At 41.9% G+C, this 25,701-nt stretch overlaps 1 protein-coding gene across 2 annotated transcripts in view; it reads left to right on the top strand.

The window, feature by feature from the left end:
* Positions 1 to 8,023: 8,023 nt before the first annotated feature.
* Positions 8,024 to 25,701, top strand: part of MCC (MCC regulator of WNT signaling pathway) — a 269,529-nt gene continuing 251,851 nt past the window's right edge. The window contains exon 1 of one of the 2 annotated variants that reach the window (XM_081295185.1): positions 8,024 to 8,603. In XM_081295185.1, the coding sequence (XP_081151311.1) occupies positions 8,547 to 8,603 (57 nt within the window). In that variant the 5' untranslated portion in view covers positions 8,024 to 8,546. The remainder of the gene's footprint in view (positions 8,604 to 25,701) is intronic. The other variant, XM_081295186.1, reaches the window with a different exon arrangement.

Raw genomic sequence — 25,701 nt, 5'->3', positions numbered from 1 at the left:
AGGAATCAAGTGCCCCTTAGCCTTGAGTGATGAGAATGGGGAGATGTGGCAAGCCAGCCATGGGCTGTGTGTGTGTGAACTATGAGTATTGAGCACACAAAGTAGACTGAACCAATGTTGCCCCTCTGTTTGGCCAGGCCTCACTCTGCCATGATCCCCACACAGCACATGAAATGGGCATGGCCTCCCTAGATGTCCATCAAGCTGCTGAGAGCAGACATCATGAAGCTAGACACAACCCCCTGAAACCTGACCCCTTGCCTCATTTGAATGGCTTCTCTCCAATAAAAGGGTTCAGCAAGTGCTCTCTCTCTTTCTGCGAACCCTTAAGTTCAGATGAGCCATCACAGGACCCCAAAGAAAAAGGTATCTCTGTCTCTTGTGTGGTTATTTTGTGCAGCCCAGTTCACCTGGAGTGACCCTGAGTGTTTAGTTGTGAGGAATGTGTTAAAACTGCTAAGATGGCTTTATAGGTCGTATTTTTTTTTCCCATCAGACCTCATGTGTCTGGCTGTTCAACTTGTATTAATTCATTAGAGGTTGCAAAATAGGGACATTCTATCAACTCTTCTGCATTTATTAGCAGCAAGGAGGGACTGTCCATGGTTTATGTTTTAGTTTATCTACTAGTAGAGTTTGTAAAGGAACATATTTATCTTTTAAACAAGTAAATTGAAGCCGGTGTGGTGGCACACACCTGTAATCCCAGTGGCTCAAGAGGCTAAGGCAGGAGGATCATGAGTTCAAAGCCAGCCTTAGCCATTTAGTAAGGCACTAAGCAACTCAGCAAGACCCTGTCTCTAAATAAAATATAAAAAAAGGGCTGGGGATGCAGCTCAGTGGCCAAGTACCCCTGGGTTCAATCCCCAGTAACAAAAACAATAAATATATACATAAATTTAAAAAATGTAAATTGAGTCATGTCTCTGCCCTGCTGAAGATCCCCTGCAGCATCTCGATGCACAGAGTGAAATCGTTGTGTACACATTCCCTGTAGAACCTGCCTCCTCCAGCAACTGTTTTCATCATGTTCTACCTCACTGTCTACCTTTTCATTGAAATTGAAATTTAAGTTAAAATTTGAAGTTTATTGAAATATTTTGATGGTCAAGCCCTTTGTTGCCCTAGGGTGTTCCCTCTGCCTGGTCATGTGTCCCCACATTTTGCCTAGTCGGTTCCTTCTTGGCCTCTATTCTGAGGTGGCATCGCTTCATAGAGGCCTTCCTGGCCCACTCCACCAAAGGGTCCTGTATCCCCATCATATTTCCTTCCTTTACAGCATCCACCACAGCTGTCTCTATCTTCTTCATGCATTTGGTAATCATTTCACCAAGCACACTAGCTCTGTGAAGCAGGATCCTTTCTGTCCCATACACATTCATCCCGGGACACACATGGAAAATGCATGCAGTGGTTCTTTTCTCTTTCTGAATGAACACTACACATCTGCTGACTCTATGTATTCTAACCGAAGTGAGAGGGATGCAAGAAAGCACTAGGGCACTGTAGGAGTCCTTCTGGATCTTTGTTGTGTTCTCTGAGGACACAGACAAGGATGTAGATCACTCAGGGCAATGCTTTCTGAATTCTTTGTGTTGCAGCACTGGAGCTGATGATATCTGCAATATGTGACTCAGTGGCAGGTCACAGAGGCTGGCTAGAGGCTTCCTACCCAAGACTTGGGCCTGTTGATTGAACACAGGGCCACAGGAGTTGGATAGCGAGAACATTTCTGGAGTCATGGGGTGGGAGAGTAAGCTGGGCTTATAAATTTAGGGCAGGAAATTCTGTTGAGGGTATACTTTGAGGGCTCCTTAACTTTTACGACCTTTAAGAACTTAGAGGATTGGAATTTCCTGAGTCTCCACATGGTTCCAAAATCCCTCTTGCCTCTCAAAATTCACTGTCTTCTTCAGGAAATCTTACCACCTTAAGAATTATTTCAAAGCATCCTCTTTTTACAGTGTAAATACTTAGGGCATGGTTGAGAAGATTATTTTTTCCCCTTGTGCTTAATTCCTAAAACCTCGGTATTTACATATTATTTAGCTTAGGAGAATCATGGAGAAAAGGGGAAATATTGGAGTCTGGGACCTTGCATGGGCTGGAGAAGGACAGACACCCTTCAACACACATTGGGGCAGGCAAGGGTAGCTTATGAGCCCCAGGGGTAGAGACAAAGAGACCAGGCCAGCCAGTCCCAAGGATTCAGTCAATTTCCATAATGCTGGGCTGCTTTGATTAACCTGATATTCACTGCCATTGGAGAATACAGATCAGTCCCAGGATGGAACCTCAACTAGAGAGTTGCTGAAATGAGCAGCTATACACAGAGGGCCAGACCGGCCTGAAAAGTAAGGCCAGTATGCCAACAGCATGGAATTGGTACAGTCTCTTCCAGTTATGCAACCAGCACCTTCCACTTACGGAAAAACTTTCCCAGGATTACTGCTGCCTCCTCTAATAATAGTGACCAGATTTTAAGAGACTGGCCTGTTAGGAACACAAGGTCTGAGAAGGAGAGGAACCCAAGCACTATTGTCAAGGTAGAAAGCAGTTCTTCCTCCTTCTCCCGTAACTACTCCCTGAACTTGATAAATTCCACTGCCACCTCCTGCCTACACCTCTCACTAGGAGTTTAATCTCTGCTAACGCAGAAGGACTAGGAGAAACTAGCCAGTATGGTGATATGTACCTATAATCCCAGCTATTCCAGAGGCTGAGGCAGGAGATCCCCCATGTTCAAGGCCAGCCTGGGCAACTACAGTGAGATGCTGTCTCAAAATAAAAATGGCTGAAGTGTGACTCAATGGCAGGGCACCCCTGGGTTAAATCCCCGGTAAAATACACACACACACACACACACACACACACACACACACACACACAGATTGGGAGAAGCTTTTTGGAGAAATCATGTTGTCGTGGATACAATATGGAAGAATTTGTAGTCAAATACAGTAATACACTTGGTCAACTATGTGAGCTGTAATCTCGAGACTTTTTTTTTTTCTTTTTTAGCAGTATTGAGAATTTAACCCAGGAGCATTCTGTCACTAAGCTATGCTCCCAGTCCTTTTTCTATCTTATTTTGAGACAGGGTCTCACTAAGTTGCTGAGGCTGGCCTTGAACTTGCAATCCTCCTGCCTCAGCCTCCTGAGTCACTGGGATTAGGGGTATGTGCCACCATGCCCAGCTTAAGATCTTTGACTGGTGTTGGAAACACTTGGGGCTTTATTGTCCTGTGGTGTGCTGAAATATCTCTCACATTTCTAATGTTCTCAGGATATTGACCCAGGTGCAGTCTTGTCTAAAGCATTATCTTAGCCTTTGATAGCAGAGAGCAAGACTAAGAGGTAGAAAAAAATAAGGCATTTAAATTATAGCAAAAACTTATCTTCATTTCATGGAATATAAAATTAAAAAAAAAAGATCAGGTGCAGTGGTGCATGCCTGTAATACCAGTTATTCAAGAGGGTTACAGGTTTGAGACCAACCTCAGCAATTTAGAGAAACCTTGCCTCAAAGTAAAAAAAAAAAAAAAAAAAAAAAAAAGTGCTAGCGGTGTAGCTTAGTGGTAGAGCATCCCTAGGTTCCATCCCTAATACAGGGGGGCGAAAAATCAGATTTCTTTTCAATACAACAAGCCCTACTTTTATATATGTCTGGCTTCAGAGTGTCCCACCATCTTAAAACCTATGCTTGAACAATTTAAGGGAAGGTATCACAACTACTTCATTCCATTTTGCACTGACAGACATCACTAAGGTCTTCCTTTCCCTGAGTCAGAATCTCATGATAAATTGTCATTGGCTTTCAGTTTTCCTCTACAGTCATAGGAAGAAGTTGGTGTGCTCTTCAAATAAATGCTACTAGTTGTAGTGTCTGTTATGATTTGGATATGAGGTGTCCTCCAAAAGCTCACATGTGAGACAATGCAAGGTTTGGAGAACTGATTGGGTTCTGGCCTTAACGTAATCGGTGAATTGATCCCTGATGGGATTAGCTGAGTGGTAACTGGAGGCAGGTAGAGTATGGCTAGAGGATGTGGTACATTGGGGCATGGCTATGGAGTACATATTTGTATCTGGCAAGTTTGGAGACCTCTCTTTCTGCTTTCTGATCACCATGAGAGCTGCATCCCCCTGCCACATTCTTCCACCATGTTATTCTGCCTCACCTGCAGACCCGAAGAATAAAGCCAGCTGTCTCTGGATTGAGAACTCTGAAACTATGAGCCCTTAAATAAACTTTTCCTCCTCTACCATTCTTTTGGGGTCCTTTAGTCACAGCAAAGTAAAAGCTGACTAAAACAGTGTCTAAAGTCTTCTCTATAAATTTGACAGATCACCCAACTGTTCCTGGTCTCCCAGGAAGGGCACTAGAATCCCCTCTTCTCCAAGATTATTCAAAAGCTAATCTCATGGTTTTAGTCCTTGGGCCCTTCCTTTTCTCCCTTTTTTTTTGGGGGGGGGGAGGGAATTTTGCTCCACATCCCCACTCCTTGTATCTCCACAGTTTCTACCAACCTACAAATATGTCTGTTCTACCCTCTACTCAACATTGCTTTCTGACTCCAAGAGACTGATCAACCTCCTCATTTCTGTCATCGCCAAATTTACAGAAGAGTAGTGTGTGGACACCACCCCCCAGTTCCTCCTCATTCCCTGTGGTAATCTGCCTGGTGTTGCCTCAGATTTACAAAGACATTCGGATCTTTGAAATACTCTTTTACCAGACTCCAGGCCTCCCTCCTTCCTGTAGCATGGACTATTGATGCTTCTCCTTCTCCTTCTCTGTACCAGGAATTGAACTCAGGAGCACTCAACCACTGAGCCACACCCCCAGCCCTTTAAACCACAGACCTTGCGTCTAATAGAAGAAAAAGTAGGCCCTAATCTTCATCAGTGGGATTAAGCCCAACTTCCTTAACAAGACTCCTATACTGCAAAAATTAAAACCAAGAATCAATAAATGGGATGGATTCAAACTAAAAAGTTTCTTCTCAGCAAAAAAAAAAAAAACAAAAAACAAAAAACAAAAAACAATCTGTGAGGTGAATAGAGAGCCTACATCCTGGGAGCAAACTTTTACCCCTCACACATCAGATAGAGCACTAATCTCTAGGGTATATAAAGAACTCAAAAAGCTAAGCACCAAAAAAAAAAAAAAAAAAAACCCAAATAACTCTATCAATAAAGGGGCCAAAGACCTGAACAGATACTTCTCAGAAGAGGATATATGAAAAAATCAATATATGAAAAAATGTTCAACATCCCTTTTTTTGTATTTTATTTAGAGACAGGGTCTTACTCAGTTGCTTAGGGACTTGATAAATTGCTGAGGCTGGGTTTGAACTCAAGATCCTCCAGCCTCAGCTTCCCAAGCTGCAGGGATTACAGGAGTATTCCACTGCACCTGGCAATTCAGGCCCTTTTAACCTCTTGCTGGACTATTGTAATAGTCCAATTGGCAAGTCTGCTTCCTACTTTTAACTCTTCCACCTCTACAGCTGCTGGATTGTGGTGTGGTTCCATCTTATGTAGGAGTTAAGTTCCGAAGTCATTGTTTATAAAGAAAATTCCATACAGTCAACATAACCCTTGGAAATGCCTTATATTATCCATAGACATACTGTGGTACTAGGGGTTGAACCCAGGGGGCACTCTACCACTGAACTACATCCCCCTTCCCCGGACCATTTTATTTTTTATTTTGAGGGAGGATCTTGCTAAGTTGTTGAGTTTGGTCTTGAACTTGTGATCCTTCTGACTCAGGCCCCTGAGCCTCTGGGATTATAGGTATGTGCCGCTGCACCCAGCAGACATTCAGCTTAACAAGTTCAACAATGAAAGTTTTTCCTCCACCTGATGAACAAAACACTTTTCTTTTGGTTGGACATCAGGTGACATCATTTGCTTGGAGATAGGGCCCAAGTAGTATGAAAAATAATGTATCTTTAATTGAGCTTAGTGGTAGAGAGCTACTGGGTTCAATCCTCAATAACAACAACAACAACAACAAAAGTACTTTGAAAATCATAATCACATTTAACACTAGCATATTTGAATCCATGTTAGTTACTCAAGGGTGTGATAAAAATCTATTACGATATCTAAAAGCACAGCTCTGATGTTTCTGTGCTCAGACACATTTATGAGTCTCCGTTGCCTATCGAGGAGTTGCATTTTTTTAGTCTGGAACTCAAAAGTATTCGTGATCTGATTTCGATCCTGTCTTCTCACCCAGCTTCCATTCTGGAGTGGAATGCCTGCAATCCCTCTGCATTGTCTGCCCATTCCAGTCTATACCCATACTTTCACAATAGGACCACTACCAGGAATACCATCTCCTTACTCCCCGTCTCCATTGGGGTCAGCCATTCTTCCAAGATCAACTCACATGCTTCAGTTTTTGAGATTCCTTCACAGTCTTCTCCCCTGACCCTGCCTAGCCAAAATTATATTTCCCTCCTCTCAATTGCAATTGATCTTCATTTATACCACTTTTATGGCAAGTATCATTTTCTATCTATATTTCTATATTTCTGATCATGTTTGACTACCTCAAGAGCAGGAACTGTGCTTGAGTTTTCTTCATATTTATATGGGTTCAGCATCCCTAATCTAAAAATCCAAAATCATCTGAAACCTGAAACTTTTTGAGCACTAACAGGGTATTCAAAAACTTTTGGATTTTGGAGCATTTGGGATCTTGGATTTTGTAGCATTTGGATATATGGATGCTTGACATGCAGAGTCTATACCAATATCCCTAAATCCACAAACATCTCCAGCTTCAACTACAGTCAGTTCTCAGCAGGTTTTAATGAATAAACAAATCAAATAAAGTGACTCCTCAACCCCTCCCCATCCACAAGGTGCTCTAGCTCTAGAAAGAGCACCAAACTCTTCCCCATCCCAGCAGGGTCTCCAGGCAATGAATGAACTCAACAGGAAGCTGGGAGGAGGGGGGGATAAGTAAGAAAATCTATGCAAATGATGCCCTCTTTGCTCCTTCTTAAAGAGCAGAATAAACATCCTATTGGATTTTTTAAAAATAGAACTTGGAAGTGAACAATACAATGGCTTTTTCATAGAAGGCTTCAGGAAATGCCAAGGTCTGTCATTGGGGCCGGAGACATTTTGTTCCTATTGTGTAGAAAGAGACTGATGGGGTTTCTTAAGCAATCCAGCAGACCTCCTGCTTTAAAGGATCAGACCATTTCCAGTGCATCTCTAATGCAGCGGGGCTTTAACTTTGTGGAGATAAAATCTCTGCCTTTTCCCTCCTCCGCACCCACTCCCCATAGACACAGGATGTATTACCTCAGGGGAACTCAAAGCTCTAGGGGCGGGGGTTTCTGACCCCATGGTTGGACATAAGAATTCCTTGAAGGTTTTCTGAGTCATACTCTAAAATCTAGCTCTGCTCATATAAGCAGTACAATTTTTAAGAAGATCTGAGGGTTGGGGAGGGTGGGGAATGTGAGCCTATCTTATATCTTTCAAGGGATGAGTTATCTTTATATTCATTATGGACATGCAGAAAATGTACTCTGCCCTAGCGACAGAAAGAGGGAGTTTGATAGTGAATTGACACCATCAGTGTTGACTTTAGACTGATCAGGGAAAATGACCGCCCCACACTCTTGTAAAATCTTAATGTACCGTGAGAAGTGCACAGTGCTGCTTGATGTACAGTGTTCAGGTTTGTCTTGACCTTATTTAATCATGCAAAGTGGCTCCTATGAGAGAAGTTTTTTTTTTTTTTTTCCAATTTCCTGCTCGATTACTCAGGTGGCTTTTCCTGTTTCTTCTCTCCCTTCTGGACCTGAGTCCTGTAATTACTATTGCAGAGAACTGGAAGGATGCCGGCTCTCCCTCCAAGCACGGTCTTCTCTGCTCGGCTTTCCCCCACCCCCAACCCTTTTCTCTTTCTGGCTCCGCCCTCTCCGCACAGCCCGTAGCCAGCAGCTAGACAGCTGTGTTCAATCAGAAACCACTTACAACTCCAGACGATTCAAAGGGGAAACTTCAGCGTGAAGTGCAGCTCCGCTCCGGCTCTCTCCAGCTTGCTTTCCTTCCCCGGAATCCGAGGCGCGGATCTTTCTCGCTCCGCCGCCCTGGTTCTTTGGAGAGCTTGTCGGAGTCCTCCAGGGTACTGGCGCCAGCTGTGAGGTGCCCTGCAGCTTGGTAATGGGGGTCGACGAGGCACCGTAGGAGTGGCGAGGCGGCGCTGAGGGTGGCATTGCCCCGGGACCCGGCGGTGGGCGCGCGCGGGCGGATCCCCGCCGCTCCGCCGCTGCAGCAAGCGGCGAGCGCGCCACAGCACCGAGCCTCCTGCAGCAATGGCTCGTCGGGACTGTGCCTTTTAGGACTGTCTGCATCCTTCCTGGGCTTTCCGAACAGTGTCCTGAGTGAAAATGGCTGTCTAGACTAAGATGTGCCAAAAGGGATCAAGAAGTGGATACCCAGCCTGTTAAGCCCCACTCCTAAGCTCTGAGACTTGGAGGCGGAAGAGCCCGGCTCTGAAAAGTGCAGTCATGAATTCTGGAGTTGCCATGAAATATGGGAACGACTCCTCAGCCGAGCTGAGTGAGGTAAGGAACAGCTGAGGTCGGGAGCTCGGGTTTCTGGTGCGTTTGCTTTTCGACACCGTCCCCCTGATCATCTCCCCCAGCCCAACATCCCACCCAACCCGCTTGTGTTCGCAGTCTGGAGGCAGCGCAATTGAAGATTAATTGATTTTCTGGATCTTGTTTTAACTTGTAGTGCTACTCAGGAAATGACCTGAACTGGCTCGATGGTTCAGTCAGCTTAAAAAAGAAACAAGCTCTAACCAAACCGCTCAGCGCTTTACTCTCCTTTAAAAACTGGATCTCCTGTCCCTGCACACTCGCTTTCCCCCATTTATATTCAAAATTCCGTTTCGTATTCGGAAAATACTAGGCGATCCCAGCTGAGTTTAAAGCCAGTGGTAACCGATTTAGTGGGGGTGGGATTGAGGGACTGGGAAGCATTGGATTATTCACTCTCCCACTTGGCTTCCACGTGTGGTGTCTTTGGTTAGGTTCTGGCAAGGTGGTCTCTCCCTGGGCGGAGATGAATGGCTTGCACGGGGATGGGGGTGGGGTGGGGGAGGAAGCACATCAAAGGCGCTTAGAACTTTTATTTCCTGCCGAAGTCTGGACTCCTGCGTCTTTGAGGCAAGCGCATTTGCAATTCCTGGGCTCTCACTGTAACGTATCTACTAGAGTGTTTAGGATGTCTTTGAATTAAAACAAACAGTATGCAAATATGTGAATAGTAAGATGCTCAAAGCCACCTTTTTTGATGACTTAAAGGATGCCTGGACAATATCCCCCCAAAGCTTTCAATACCTGAAAAAGTGGTGATGGGAATCCTACAGAACTGGGTGTTGGGGTCTAGAGCAGAAGGGCGGTGGGCTTCCCCCTTAGCCATCACTAAGCCATTTATAGGGGCCAAAGTAGCATAGGTCTTCTAAGCTTCCTGAGTCCTGCTAAAGAGAGAAAAGGGGAAGAAAAGAAAACCAATGTACAAACAGCCAGAAGGCAGACAGCAGTGATGTCAGATTACCAACTATGAAAAGAAAATGAAAAGAATGGATCTCTCTACTGGCGATCAGGAAGAGACCGGGAGAAGAAGGGTGGGGGAAGCCCCAGTCTGCTTCTGGTGTCTTGTAGTGAATGTCATCCCTCATGCTCCTGTGCTGTTCTGCCCAGGGTTGGAAGAGCATGTCGAGGGACTTGCTGAATGTGGTAGAGGCACTTCCTAATCCCTGTTCCCCTCCTCCATCCCTGTGATGTAAAAGACTGGAGAAATATTGAGACCAAGGATGTAGTTTAGAAATGGGAGCCCATAGGAGACCTGCGGAACTAAATAATTTTTGCCCATTTCATAATGAGGGAAGGGTCACAAATTTGAACTGAAACCCAAAGCCCTGCTCCATAACTAACACTGTTTAAGGAAAAGCCTTTGGTCCATCTTCTGAGGTCATTTTAAAACCGAAAACTGCTGCACCCATATCTCTTGCAGAGAGAGGGTCTTTGACAGTCCCTTCACATGGATTCTTTCTGTACAGCAGCTTTAACTCGCTGTCATCTGAAGTGTGCTGTGTATACCCTTGGTTTAAAAGTGAATCACTGGGGTTGGTGGAGTTCTTGCCTAGCATTTATGAGGCCCTGGGCTAAATCCCCAGCATTGCAAGAAAGAAAAAAAAAAAGTGAATCATAGATTTAGGATGAGCAAGGGTGGCTAGAATGCTGAGTGGAGAAAGAGAAGATGTGGATTTACTTGAGTAGTATTGGGACCATCTGTGAGTGCATTCAGTGAGCCTGGAGGGTCTTTGCAAGGGAAAGCACCATTCTTTGCCAGTTGTATTTCCTATAAAACTGTGGCCAAATGAAGGGGTTGAAGATGATTTGTGGCCCTTGCACTGGCTGGAAAAAATTATATTTAAGCATTGTAGACACAGTCTTGTCCCTAAGGAAATAAACAAGTTTACTAAATTTTCTTTCCTTGTCCTCAGTGTTTGCTCATTCATTTCTTGCTTTCTTTTGAGCCAGTTCTGGTTTCCATGATTCAGGTGCTCCTCTGTTCCCCCCATTCTTGGTTTTCCTGCTGGGTTGAATAATTGCAATTGTCTCTAAGGGTACATATTTTAAACTAGGATATCAGTAAAGAGAATTTGTAAGGTGAACAAGTGTGTATGGTTCATACCTTGGACCCTAAATCTCCATTCAATTTATTGGGCAGTAGCCTTAACATGTACTGTTTCTATGATATCCAGAGATCAGAATCCCTAGATGTAAATACAAATTATTTCTATTTCTCACATTAGGCCTCTGGTGAAGTTTCTTGTTTTCACTGTGATTTTTTTTTTTTTAAACACTGGTTTCCCTTTAATGTCTCATGAGATAAAGTTGCCCACATGCTTGCGCGCGCTCTCTCTCTCTCTCTCTCTCTCTCTCTCTCTCTTTCTCCCCATTCTCCCCATTCCATTCTCCTCATTCTCTTTTGATGCTTAACTCCTTTTCCTCACCTGGAAGCAAAGCTAATAAAAACCCTCTGAGAGCCTCTTTAGTGCCATATCTCCTATTGCTCAGGAGCCTTGAGGTTGTCTGGAGGTCACCTGTGGGGTCAGATGTCTGATGGTCACTGGGCATTTCAGAAGAACTCTGAAAGGACCCACCATTGTCCTGGGTGTCATAAACAAGAGGCCTCTGGTTGGTGTTGACTTGTAAACCACAGGAATCTTTGACTCTTTGACAATAATGTTGACACTGACTTGGTAACATCCTGAACAAGAGGGAGTGACTTTAATCAATTTCTAGTTGTAACCTGCTGACCTCTCTTTAGTAAAAGCAGTACAAGCTTTGGTCTGCAATGGAGGTGTTAGTCCTCTGTGCTCCAGGAAGGCTTGGATACAACCAAGCAGGAAGGGTGTGGGTGGTGGGGGATACCAGGTTGGGACACCTAGAGCTGGGTGTTGGGTATGAGGTGTTTTGCAAGTGTGAGACCTTAAAATGGAAAAACAGGAAATTCATGAATGTGTTCCTTTTGTGTCTTTAGTTTGAAAGATAGCCATTTCAGATTCTGTGAGTTGACTATGGGAGAGTAAAATTGCCTCTATTTATGAGCATTCATACACATTTTTATTTTTTGCTCACAAATGCTTATATCAAGACTGAACTCTTTGACAAAAGCAACACGAACAACAGAAGGAAAATTTGAGAAGCATGAATTGGCTATTTGTTCTGTTTCTTCCCTATTAGCTGCCCCTATCAAAGACAGCAGGGATTTTTTTTTTTTTTAAATGGGAGGTTAAGGAAGGACTTTAACATTAGCCAAATTAAAAGTACTTAGAGAATTAAATGTTTGACTTCCAGCCTCCTTCCACCCACAATCAAGAAACTGAATGGCTATACTTGTAGTAGCATTGAATTCAATTCTCCCAAAGCTTGTCAAGGGAAAGTTTGGGAATGATACTTCTCATAGGCATGTGTTTTAGGTTGTCAGTTAACTCCTGTATGTCTCAGTATATCTTGTGAGGCTAGTGTGCAATTTAACCTAAACATTTCACTATCACAGTCCCATCTCTGGGCTCTTATACCAATTCAGGCTTTGGAAAGAAAGTGTCTTGAGAAGCAGCCATATTGGGTGATACTTAAATTCAACACCATCCCTGTGGAATAGCTGTCAGTCTATTCCACCTGCTTGTCTGGTAGACATCAACCTATTTATGCAAGAAAATAAAAACATATCTTTTGAAGTTTTTCCTTTCCTGGCAATCATTCTGGAGATGAAGAAATATTTTTTTTTTTTACTCAAAGAATTTGTCTGAAACAATCAACTTGGATTCTTTACCTTTTAAACGTTATTTAAATGATGAACAAGATTAAAAAAATTCCTCCATCATTATTTACTTTGGTTGCCCCTGGAAATCATAGTTCTCATCTAGTCTCTTTATCTGTTTATGCAAAACCTCTTTCATCAGACCCATCATTCCACTGCTGAGTAGAGGCAGCTCTCCATGCCTTCTTATCTATCTGTTGAATAACACCTGAAACCCTGCCTCTGCATTCGTGCTCTAATTAAGAAATAGACTTGTGTAAAAGAAAGCTTTCTCTCTACTTGTATTATCTCATGTGACCATCTCTAAATGGCCGTTTCACAGATGTACTTATTCTTCATCACAAATTAATTATATTAGAGTAGGAAGAGGCCCGCGAGATCACCAGTATTCCCACACTCCTTTTTATTTCTTCATACTGCTCTGTCTTGAGAGTCACATGGCTTGGTAATAAGTTATTTAATGTATGTCTGTCTTAGCTGCAGACTATAAGCACCAGAAGAGCAGTGTCAAGACCTGATGATGAGTCTGGAATACAGTAGGTGTTCTACAGATGTTCAAATGAATGATCACCTTGCTGCTGCTTTCCTCCTTGAAGAAATGATATTAAATGCTTGGTTTGGGTTCCCCCCACCTTTTTGTTTGTTTGTTCATTTGCTTTTCTGTGGTTGTGTAGCAAACTCATAATTTAGGAACTAATCAATCTATCTGTTCATTGTTTTGCAATTTGGACAGAGCTCAGTGACTATAGCAAGAGGATCCAGTTCCAAAATGGCTTAAGTACATGGCTGGGTTTACTATGAACTGGGAGATCCACTCATTTCTCTTCTCTGTGGGCCTCCTCATGTAGCTGCTCAGGTTTCCTCTTAATATGGCGGCTGGGTTCCTAGGAGGAAGTAAACTGCCAGGATTCTTAAAATGTAGGACTAGGCTGGGCATGTGGCTCAGTGGTAGAGAGCTTGTCTAGCCGGTGTGAAGCCCTCGTTTTGATCCCCAGCACAACAACAACAAAAATGTAGAACTGAGACTGACTCGGGGTAATTTATGTATGTATTCTACTGGTCAAACCAGCTATATATATAGTCTATGGGGGGTGTGAAAAAGAATTTGCAGCCATTTGTAGTCCATTTTAGAGGCTCCAGAATGACTGAGCTTTTTCTGAAACACTGGTCTCTTAATTCCCTATGCCTGGCAATAGTTTCTGTTGTTTTGTTTTATATTTTAGCTGTTTATTCAGTGGCTTGTAGTAGCTAACATTTTCTAAGCTCTTCCCAGATACTGACATGCTTAATTGTCAAAACCCTTGTGATACACCTTTCATCATACTCATGTTACAGGTATGGAAAATGAGGCATAAACAAGTGAGAAAACTCATGGCCACTAAAACTGTGAAAGCCAGGATTCATGTTCAGGTGGGCTTTTCCTAGAGCACTGTCATTTAACTGTTTGCTTTCATGAGTTTCTGTTGAACTTTTGATCACATGTTCTCAGGAGGGAGTGAGTATTCTATTTAAAAATCCTGCCTAACTTGATCCATATTGTAACCCCTATGCAATGCCTAGAGAAGTGTTTTTGATAAAAATGAAATGGATATGATTAGAGTAAAGGGTCATAGTCCCTGCCATCCCCTCCAAGGGGCTGGAAAACACTACATGTTGAGTTTCCAGAGCCCTAAAAGCAGAATTGGCCACAAGAAACAGCAATGATCCCCACCCAGCTGCCAAGGGCCTTCTGTTTCCTTTTATTGCAGAGGAGATAGGGTGCTAACCCTTGTTCTGTCATACACTCAGGCATTTGCCGGGTTGGTGCTGCGATATTTGAGGTGCTGGAACAAAGAGAATAAAACTTTGTCAAGAGAATTAGCGCTCTCTCACCCTGCAGCAGGACTCTTGGGTGCTACTATAGTACACAGCGTCACTACTGGGCCTCAGAGCGCTGATGCCAGTGAGCAAGGCCAGGGAGCCCAATGAAGTTGGCAGCCAGGGCTGTCTGGCAAGAGTGTGGCTGGCAGCCAAGTCCTAAGGAAGCACATGCTGCACATCAGTGAGGCCATGAGTCAAACCCAGAGGCAAGAAGAAGTAGACCAAGTCATAGAGATGGTCTGCAGAGCTCAAACCAGGTGGAAGTCGAGACAACAAGAAGGAGGAGGAAATATGAGAAAAGGAAGTTAATCAAAGACCAGGTAGTTCTTCAGGAACTGAGATGGCCACAGCCGTGGAGGCCCAGAGAGAACCTGGATTGTGAGATGTGCTTTGTCCATTTGGGAAAATTTGATTCCCAAGACTTGTCATCTTAAGGACCTGCCTTCTGCTACCAGGTCTGAGGTACCAGAACACAGAGCGAGTGGGCACACTTACCTAGACCTGCTTAAAGGTGACTTATCCCAGACCAGTCAGGAGGAAGGTTTCCCAGGTAAGACTGCTGTTGGAAGACTGAATCTGCATTTGTAACGAAATTAAGAAGTTGATGAACAAAAATTTCAATTTTTTTTGATCCCAGGAATAAAATTGCATAAAATCAAGTTACATATTAAGTAATCGCTAGATTTGGGGAGAGGGGTTTGTGTTGGTAAGATTACAGAATCAGGTGAGCCAGACAGAGACAGAGACAGACTGATTCAGAAGATTGATAGATATTATTCAGGACATGGATTATAAATTATAGGCCTTTATTTTCTTGAAACCTCCCCTGGTTCACACCAACCTAAATTCCTAGCAGGGGTATCATTCACTCTAGGCAAAAAAACAAGTAACCTGGATTACACAGATAAACAGAAGTTAAATTAATAGGGTAAATATTTACTGGAACCACAGAGCTTCTCTGTTTTACTACTGAATGTCCTTTTTCTCTTGCTGACCAGAAACAGCTAAAATTAGTACACAGGGGAAAAGAGGGTACCTTTTGGAAGGTTTGCATTATCGTAAGAGTTACTGAGCTCCTAAAATACTTTATATATGCAAATCTTAAAAGATATTCCTTAAATTCAGCAAAGATGTTAAGCCTGAAGAAAGTCCTGTAGAAAAACCCCAAACTAGTAGCTATTGATTCTACTTGCCATATAAAAAGCTATAGGTTGGTTTATTAACTTTGTAAATAAGCCATAAAAGCCTGTTGGGCTGGGGAGTTTGTGTGGTTGGTGAAAGGCACCTGTTGCTTTTGTTGGGGGATGTGTTTGAGGCAGGTCCCCTGCCATGAGATTTGATTAGCGTTTGGAATGCATGATGGGACATGTAGGGCTAGATATGGAAATGCATCTTAAATCAAGGAAAGGTTCTAGTGTTTGATTACTCGAGAATAGAAGGTAACATGAAACCCCAGTGTGTGTGCACATGTCAGTTAACTCCAACAGGATTTGTGAGAAATACTTAAAGCAGTTGTCAAGGGAAGAATGCCAGTGTGGAGAAAGATTGCCTTGCAGTGAGAAAGGCAATGAAGTTCTCTGAATGGTTGCCTGGTAAGAGAGGGAGTAATCGCTTGTCCCTCTTTAGAATACGGGGCACACTGTAACTGCTCCTGGGTCCCTGCCCCGACTCCTCCTAGCTTCTCCAGGTTAATCGTTTCTTTCCTCACTTGTATTCAGAACACTCGCTTTCATGATCCAGGCGTATTGTCTGCCTCCTTAAGGAAACCCTGAAATCTTTGAAGGAATGTGTAGAGTACAACGAAGCACTGTATTGCCAGCATTAAGTCAATCTGTGATGGAATAGGGCATCAACAGACTTCAAAGTTGCCTCTTTGGACCAAATCCCAGTTGTTTACTGTGATAGATGTGTTGGATAGATAACTTTTCTATTTTAGTTAAGGTACACATCTGATGAAATCAGGTTTGGTCATTATGACTGTAACTTATTAGCTCTTCCCCATTTACTTATTTATTCAACAAATATCATGTGTGCCTTCTACATACCAGATGCTATCTTAGGTCTGGGGATACAGCAACAAACAAAATTGATGTAGTCTCTTCTAATGGACTCCACACTCTAGTGGGAGCCAGACAACACACACAGACAGATGTGTATCCTGCAGTAATATGTGCTATAAAGAAAAAAAATATGCAGGGATTGAAGGACTGAGGGTCGCTATTAAGTGGTCAGGGAAGACCTCAGTCTGTGACTGAGAATGGGAAGAAGTGAGGGATAAAGGTGTGATTGTGGGGGGCAATCAGAACATGCCTGTTGTGTTTAAAGAGTGGCCGGGAGATGGTGGAAGAGCAGACCTAGAAAATACTTCTGGCTGGATTACCTGCAGCTTTGTAAGCCATGAGAAAGAATCTGGATCTCTCTGGAGAGTTTTGAACATAGGCCTGAATTTATTTTTTATTCTTTCTATAATTTTTTTTCCCTACACTGTGGGTCAGGCTAGACTCAAGAGATTCAGGAAACATACATAGACACCAGAGAGAGAAAAAGAAAGAAAAGGTCAGGAAGGTCATTTCCAAAAGCCAATTAAGTTACTTTCAGAAGATGGTCAAGTGATGAGTTATCAGATGCTTCCTCTTTTGCTTGCTCACGCCTTGAAAGCCTGCGCATATTTCCAAATTTTCAAACTGTGTCATTTTCTATAATCAGAAATAATTGTTTAGGCCGTAAAAATAAACCATAATTATTTCAGGGTATTCCAGTTCATTTTTCCCTTAAAAGGAATGATTTAAAGAACTGAGAGGCACAGACACTGGCCAAGAAAGATCTAAAGGCTGTCTTTCCTTGATTGATGGTTCAGTACTGATGGATGCTGATGATGTGAATGTAAGTGGCTTCTGAATTAGGAAAACTGGACTCTGCTTTCACCATCACTTGGATCAGTTTTCTCCAACTACTAAGAATCACTGCTTTTTTAAAAATGAAATTTAGTACCAGTTTATTGATTTATAACAAATATAGCTCTAAGGAGACTGGAATACTGGTACTTTTTTCCTATTAAAAAGCAACTTGATGATTAGAGCATGACCAGAAAGTCACCAGTAAGAATGGAATCACATAAGATGCTTCTATTGGATGATGATATCACTATGCTTATCTTTGACTGGACTTTTAACTTGTCTAAACCTTTTGCATGAGGCCTGAAGAAGGCTAACTCATGGCAGAAGGGGAAAATGTAGAAACCGGATTGATTTATGTTTTAATTCCAATGACTTTTTTCCCTTTTCTGCCTCAACTTCCTTTGTTCCTGTGTCACAGGATATTTACATGATAGTATGTGTTTTGTAATATTCTTTAATTATTCTTTAATTATTTTAAGAGGAGACATTCTATTTTTTTCAGTTAATCTTGTCCACATATGGCATTATTTTTTTTTAGCTCCTACTATTAAAATATTAGAAGAATTTATTTTTAGCTCTATGGTGTTTTGGTGCATTATCATTATCTGCTCTCAGTGGGTTTTTACTGGCAAAGATTGTTGGGGCTTAGCAGGTCTGCAAATCCGAAAGAGCAGTTGCATTCTATTTTGGGGAATAATGAGATGGGTGACTGTTTGGCTGGTCTGTCAGCTGCTGTGTATTGACAGTATATGACTTGGTCAAGCTTCTCATGCTCTTTAAAAAAATACATAACAAAATTTAATGTTTTATGAATTTTTTGCATGTGTGTGATGCTGGGGATTGAACCCAGAGCCTCGCATATGCTAGGCAAGTGCTCTACTACTGAGCCACATGCCCAGCCCAGCCTAGCCATTTTAACCATGGTAGTATACACATTCACCTGTGGTACAGTTATCACTATGATCCATCTCCAGAACTTTCTTATTTCTCCAACTGAAACTCTACCCACTAAATAATAACTCCCCTCCACCTGTTCTGACCATCAGCATTTGTAATTTCTGTCTCTATGAATTTACCTATTCTAGACACTTCATAAAGTAGAATCACAGTATTTATTCTTTTGTGACTGGATTATTTCACTTAACATAAATGTCTTCCAGATTCATCCATGTCATAGCATGTCAGAATTACCTTCCTTTTTAGAGCTTAATAATATTCCATTGTATGTGTATATCACATTTTATATATCACATTTATCCATTGATGGACATTTGGGTTGTTTTCAATTTTTGAGTAATGCTACAATGGACATGATATACAAATACCTGTCAGAGTCTCTGCATTTACATATATATATGTAAACACACATATACACACACACACACACACATATATATATCCAGAAGTGGAATTGCTGGATCATGTGGTAATTTTATGTTTAATTTTTTAGCAAATTGCCACATTGCTTTCTGTAATGGCTGCACAATTTACCCATAATATGTAGGGTTTCTTGTTTCTTCACACCATTGCCAACACTTTTTCCTTTCTCATTTTGTTTTTGCAGTACTGGCAATTGAACTCAGGGCTGAGGGCACGCTAGGTGAGTGCTCTCCACTGTGCCAAATCCTCAGCCCTCATTTTGTTTTTTGGAGACAGGATCTTGCTTTGTTGCCCAGGCTGGTCTCAAACTTGTAATGAGGTGACCCTCCTGTCTTAGCTTCCTAAATCCTGGGAGTATAAGTGCGTACTATCCAGCTTGACTTTTCTTTTAAAATAACTAAATAAACAATTAGCCCTTCTAATGATGTTGATCTTTACATGTGTTTATTAATAGGCCATATTTGTATTTTTGGAGAAATGTCTATTCAAGTCCTTTGCTCATTTTTAATTGAGGTTTTTTTGTTTGCTTGTTTCCATTTATAGGAGTTCTTTTTGTATTCTGGATATTAGCCCTTTGCCCCTTATCCCTCTTCTCTTTTGTGCATGTCTGATTTTCTGTGTTGGGTTTTGCGTAGCACTCACTCTTTAGTATTTCCAGATGAAGGGGCTATAAAATGAGGCCTGAGAATGAACTGCTTCTCCATGGAAAACAAATGTTCTGTGCTGGAGCCCAGGAGGCTCCTCCTAGCTCTGCAGGAATAAGTAACTTTCTGAAGCAGGTGGGGCCAGACTTTCACAGGCCAACACTGGGTAGCTCAACTTGTGGAAAGAGTAGTGGATATGCCGCAACCTTAGGTAAGCACAGAGTTAAGAATTAGGCCCATGACCTATAAAGAGGTATGTTTTCCCACCCCACATGGTGATTTCACAGTCTTTAAAGAGGAATTCTAGAAGAGAGCTTTAGCAAGTGGGGCCTGTGGAGAGTAGCCAGGAAGTCTGAGGCTGGCCTGTTAGATTAGATAACTGTTACTTCATTTCTTGGTGCTATGAATCTAATCCTGGTTAAACCAAAATCTAATTTACTTTCATGCTTGATTGGGAGTGCTTCTGATTGAGCATCACACAGGAGTACTGTGGGAATGCAGTGGCCCAGAGGCAACTGGCTATGTCCAGGCTGATGATTCACGGGGCATCGAGAGTGAGGAGGGGGACATTGGTGTGTCAGACCCCAGCACTGGAGGATTTTCCATTTCTTACATAGAATGGGTATTTAAACTCAGATTTGGGATACTCTTTTTTTGGTATGCCCTACTGTCAGCAAGAGACCGAAAACAGTATGCCTTCCAGTGGGATTGATAGAGCGACTTCTGAGACGGCTTCTCTCTCATTTTGGGTTTCTGAGCTGCTTATGAAATGCTGTCTGGACACACATGTAATTACTGCGCAGAAGAAAGTGTCTGATGCTGATAAAGCCGCCTACAAACCCTTTAATTCTCCGAGTGTCAAATATGGGGCGTCTTTAGCATTAAAATGTCCCCAGTTAGCCACGATGACATATTGGGGTCAGGATAGTATGTTGAACAACTAGGATAAACCTCTGTTTTTTTGGCTACCCTGACTTACATCTTTAATGAGTCAGGTTACTTCAGTTTCTTTCTTTGAAAACTATGTGTTTGTGAAGTTGTAGGATCTGAAATCATAGCTCTGGCACTTCCTAGCTAGGCAATCAGGGGAAAGTTACTTTTCTGGGCTGCACATTCCCTGTTATAAAATAGTAACAAGAGTATGTGCCCTTTGGGCTGGGGATGTGGCTCAAGCGGTAACGTGTTGTTTGCTGGCATGCACGGGGTGCCGGGTTCGATCCTCAGCACCACATAAAATAAAATAAAGATGTGTCCACTGAAAAATAAATATTAAAAAATATTCTCTCTCTCTCTCTCTCTCCCCCTCTCTCTCTTTAAAAAAAAAAAAAGAGTATGTGCCCCAGACAAATGGCAAAGACCAGTGACATAACCATGTACTACTTACCACAATGCCTGGTGAATATATGGGTATTGTCAACTCTTGTTGCTGTGATAATAATGATAGTAATACTGTGTTTGCTGCAGTGCTTACTCTAGAGCAAAGGTGCCAAGTGGAAAGGAAGCACTTGATAAACAGAAGCATTAGGAGTTGTAGCTGGGTGTACTGAAATAATGTAAAAGAAGTTCTGTCATGAGAACAATATCCAGGAATCATGAGAGTGAAGGCTGCAGCTGTTTTTCTTCTTAACATTCACTCCAAAAGCTCATGACCTGGGAAAATGTTTATCCAAATATTGGCAAGTCTTAGAAAAGAAAGGTGGCTGTTTTCTTCTTTTGGATTCACAGAGCTAGAATGTTTATGAGCTAATAAGTGATAATACTAATTGCTTTTAAATTTTGAGTATGAAATTTATTCCAATTTTGTCCCAGTTATAGTGTTTTCTATAGTGTTTTCCTATTGAACCCAGGGCCCGGAAGTGGCCTCAAAGATGACCACTGTGACTCAGGGTCAGCTTGGGAAGGCATTGCAAGCTGCCCACGTCTGGAATGAGGACATACTGCTGCAAAACAGACGGTCTTTATGCATTGCAAAACCGTTTTGCTCATGTAGATAAAGTTTTATCAGCGATGCAAAGTCTTTGAATTCCCTTGCAAGTCTCAGTCTGTTAACTGGAAGAAGGGTGCAGCAGTATGGGTGGGAGCTTTGCTTTGGACTGGCAGTGAGTGCAGGAGGAAGCACCTCAGGAGGATGAGAGGGGAGCCTGGGTAAGTGGGTTTGAGATGACTTGGATTTTGCTTCACGGTAGGAAGACCATCTGTGTTTCTCTCTACAGCTAACTTTTTCATTTGAAAGAAGCTTTTTTAAATGTTTTTTTTTTTGTTGTTGTTGTTTTAATGATTTTGGTACTTTATTGAGGCTTTGTATAATGGTCAGAAAGTAGGAAGAGGTACTACGTGCCTGCGGGTGTTTTTAAGTTGTTAAGCATATGGGTTATTTGCTGAGGAGCTAATAGCTTGAGAGCAATATGAAGGAAACTGATGCTGATACGAGTCTTGGAAATCGGGATTGGGTCCTTGCTCTCCACCCCCCCCCCTCCCTGCACCTCACAGAGAGGAGAAGGGGACCCAGGGCTGGTATCCACGGGAGTGGGGATATCTTGCATTTTTATAGACCCCCACCCCCTCTTTATTTCCTGCCCACTTTGCCCTGTTCTCAACAGGAGTCCTGAACCTGTCTTAACCTCTTAACCTCTTACTTATGGGGTGGAGTTTTGGAGCCTTTAGATTTTCATCTCTGAAGCTTCCTATGGTGATGTTTCCATCCCCATGACTTAAACTACCATCTCTGAGCTGTTGCCTCATAAGTTATCTACAGCCCACATGGATTTGAATATCCAGCAGGTAAAAGGAGAAGCACAGGTCTTGTGTAATACAAATCCTTTATAAAAAGTCAGTATTCTTCCTCCTCCTTCCTTATCAGAGCAAAACTCATGCCTGTCCCTCCTCCTACAATGACCTGTGCCTTCACCTAATGACACCAGTTCATCTTTTAGACCAACAACACACATCCTTCTCTGGAAGGCCTTTCTCAACTTCCAGTTAATACCAAGTATGCCATGGGGCCTGGCCACACTCTTGTGCCTCAGGGCTTATCATGCAGCACTCGGTAATACAGTCTGTTCTGCTTCTCCGTCTTGGAAGCTTACTTGGGATGTTCACAGGCAGGAGAAATGCTTTCTCTTCCAAGCACATTCTTGCAGTGTGGTTGACCAGATACCTGATAGTTATGAATGATAGAAAGATGTAAAAATAAAATAAACAGAAGGTGTACTGCCCTTCTGTTTGCTTCTGAAGGCAAACACTGAGTTCACCCAGTAGGTCTGGGGTTGGAGAGCTTCACTTCCAGTCCAATCTCATGGGAATATCAGTTTGGTATTAGGTGTCCCCCGCTCCCCCATTCCCCCAAGAGAAGAGATCAGAACAGAGGCTGATTGGGAACAGGTTCTAATCGTGGGATGGTGGGAGTAGCTCCAGGAGCTGGGATTGTTGCAGATTGTGTTAGAAATGATAAATGTGAAGGATGGCGATACAGATGGTCCCTGATGGTTCCACTTAAGATTTTTCAACTTTACAATGGTGTGAAAGCAATATGCAGTCAATAAAAACTGTACTTCAGATTTCAAATTGTGATATTTTCCTGAGCTAGCAAACAAGGGGTAAGATCCTCTCTCTCCATGTTAGGAGCTGCAGCAAGCCACAGCTCCCAGCCAGCCATGGGATCAGGAGTGTAAACAGCTAATACTCTACAGGTTATTGTGCTACTAAATTGTGGTGTTCTGTAGAGTAGGTGTATTAAATGCATTTTCAACTTCTGGTGGGTTTATCAGAAAGCAACCTCCTAGTAAGCCAAGAGCATCTGTATTAATATTTTGTTGAAATACTTCAAGTGAAGCAGTGTGGTACAAAATTACTTTTGTGTCACCAGGCAAGTTTCCCTCCCTTTCTTCATTTTTAAAAGTTACTTTTAGAAACAAGTTGCCTTTAGTAGAACAAAACTATAATTGTTTAATGATGCACAATAACAGTTTTGATACTGAAAGCTTACTGTTAGAAATTATTAAGTGCATATTGTCCATTGATACTCTGGTTAATCAAACATAAAACTGTTAGAACTCATGAGAATAGTAATCTAATGCCTCTAGCCTAATGAAAGTTTCTTTACAAATTAGAAATGAATGTGTGGTATTTAAGGATGGGACTTTGTGTCTAGTCAAATCTCATGGGAATTATTATTCATAATAATAATCTTTATATAATTGTGCCCTACATGCAAAAAAAAAATTCAGTTTTTCACAAGTGTAGGGAAGTCCTTGCGGTTAAATTTCAGTATTCATTTGCAAGTGACAGAAATATGTTAATTGCTTTTCTTGGGTGAATGATTCTGAATCCAGTAGGAATGATAGAGATTTAAATTCATTTCACTAATTTGACTTTTTATAAATGTCAGTGTTCATAGGTTACTGTGTAGAGCTAATAAGGTATTCCAATAAAGCCTGGGTTACGGATTGGATTTTATTCAATATATGACACTGCCATATCCCTCAGTGGCAGAATTAAGTTTTCAAAGCAGTCAGCCCATTGTGCTTTGGTGAGTATCCTGAACTATTGGTGCTTATATGAGCTGGATGGGAAGATGGGCGTAACTGATGCTGCAAAATGATGACAGGGATATGGTGTCTTGTAAATGCTACCTTGCACAGTATTTGGAGTCGGGAAGTTAATGTGATCCATTTTGTAGGGAGTTTGGGGGTTTGTAACTTAGAAAAGAAATTAACCTTTTCATTGCTTTTCTGACTATAAGAGTACAGCTAACAGTGAATGGGCTTTTCTAATTATGTGCCTATCTTTAATTCACTCAGAAAAATTGAGGAAAGAATTTTTAAATTGCTTTTTAAAAATATTCTAGTATGTTAATAATTAGTAGGAAATGTCAGCTTAAGAAGAAAGGTGTGTTGTTTTTTTTTAATTGAATGGTGCTTAAAGTAGAAACCAGAGCTTCCTGGTAGAATGAAACAGACATTCTTCCTAGTAGAATGAAACAGACATTATTATTACTGTGTGTATATATGTGACTGCATGACCAATATGATTCTGCAACCTGTATACTCAGAAAAATGAGAAATTATATCCCATCTGATTCAAATGTATGATATGTCAAGGTCATTGTACTGTCATGTGAAACCAATTAAAACAAATTTTTAAAAAATTGAATGGTGCTAAAAGTAGAACCCAGGGCTTCCTATATGCTAGACAAGCACTTTACCACTGAGCTTCACCACCAGTGCTATCCATCCCTGCCAGAAAAAAAAAAAAATGCGTTTGATTACAAATTCTTGACAGCATAAACCAGAATGTATACTGGCAGAAATGAAAACAGTTACAGTAATGGCACTTTAAATGCATTTTGGGGTCATTTCCCTGTTTAAAACCTTTGCTTTCGGGATACCCAATCCCTTAGCTCTTGTTGACCTCACCAGCTATATTTCTGGTTACTTCTCACCCTTATATTCTAGACTTCAGCAAACTCGATTAGTGTCAGTACCTTCAAGGTACCTGGTTGTCTCTGGACCTCACAACTTTTGCTTTTGTACTGCTGCCATATCTACTTCCTGTTCATCCTTAGTTTAAATGTTAGTTCCCCTGGAAAACCTCCCTGGTATTCCTGTATTGGTCTAGGTTTCCTGTCCTTTCCTCTCCTTAATCATGATACATGCCCATGGTCTTGGTATTTCCTCCCAGAATGACTGTTACCAGTGGTCCTAGCACTTGCATAGTACCTAGCCCTCAGTGTTCATTTTTGAGAGGATGAACTTAGTTTAAACTTTCTCAAAGTCCTGCATCTCATAGGTTGCAGGGCTTGTTTTCAGCTAGTCCAGAAGTACCTGCTGTGTGCACAATGCACACTGTCTTTTCAGACTCTGTAGTCATGACCTTGAGAGCTGGCATCTGTAAGACCTGGGTTTTGGTGCATGGGTGGACAGGTTGTAGTGGGTTGATAGGCATTGGGGATGAAGTCCAGGTTTCTGGGAAGATTATGCTGATTGCAAAGATTAGAGAGCCCATAGTAAAATCCAGTCTGTGAGGAATGATGAATCCCAGTTTGGACATGCTGAGTTTGAGTGCTTGTTGGTCAGCTAAGTGGAAGTGCACTTGTTGGTTCATAAGACTGATGTACTCAGAGATTAGGATTTGGGAAGCTTTCCTCTTGATGGCTGCACACTCACAATGACATTGTCCTGTTCCAGTCTCTCCATAGTAGATGCTTATAGTTCACATATCACATAAATAAAGAGGAGTATAAAGTAACCACATGGCAGGTCAAAGGACTGTCATCTATGCCTTCTAGCCTTTTATGTATGTATAGTAAACATGCATTTAGGGCTCAGAATCTGTCATTATAAACTGGAGCAGATTGTGTTTTTTTTAAGTCATCATTATTTGTTGTTTTTTTTTTTTTTTTAAGAAAACTTTCATGCCACACAAACATTTCCACCTTTGACTTCTTAAAAAAATAGTAGGGTAAGAAGTAAGATCATATGCAGGTATGATCATAATAGTGATGTGTATCCAGGCAACATTTGAAAAATAAGAGAAAATAAAGA

This window comes from Spermophilus citellus, assembly GCF_964194105.1.
Source record: "Spermophilus citellus genome assembly, chromosome: 1".
In the NCBI taxonomy this organism is placed as follows: Eukaryota; Metazoa; Chordata; class Mammalia; order Rodentia; family Sciuridae; genus Spermophilus; species Spermophilus citellus.
The sequence above is the reverse complement of the archived record's forward strand: the minus strand, read 5'-3'. Positions and strand labels throughout refer to the sequence as shown.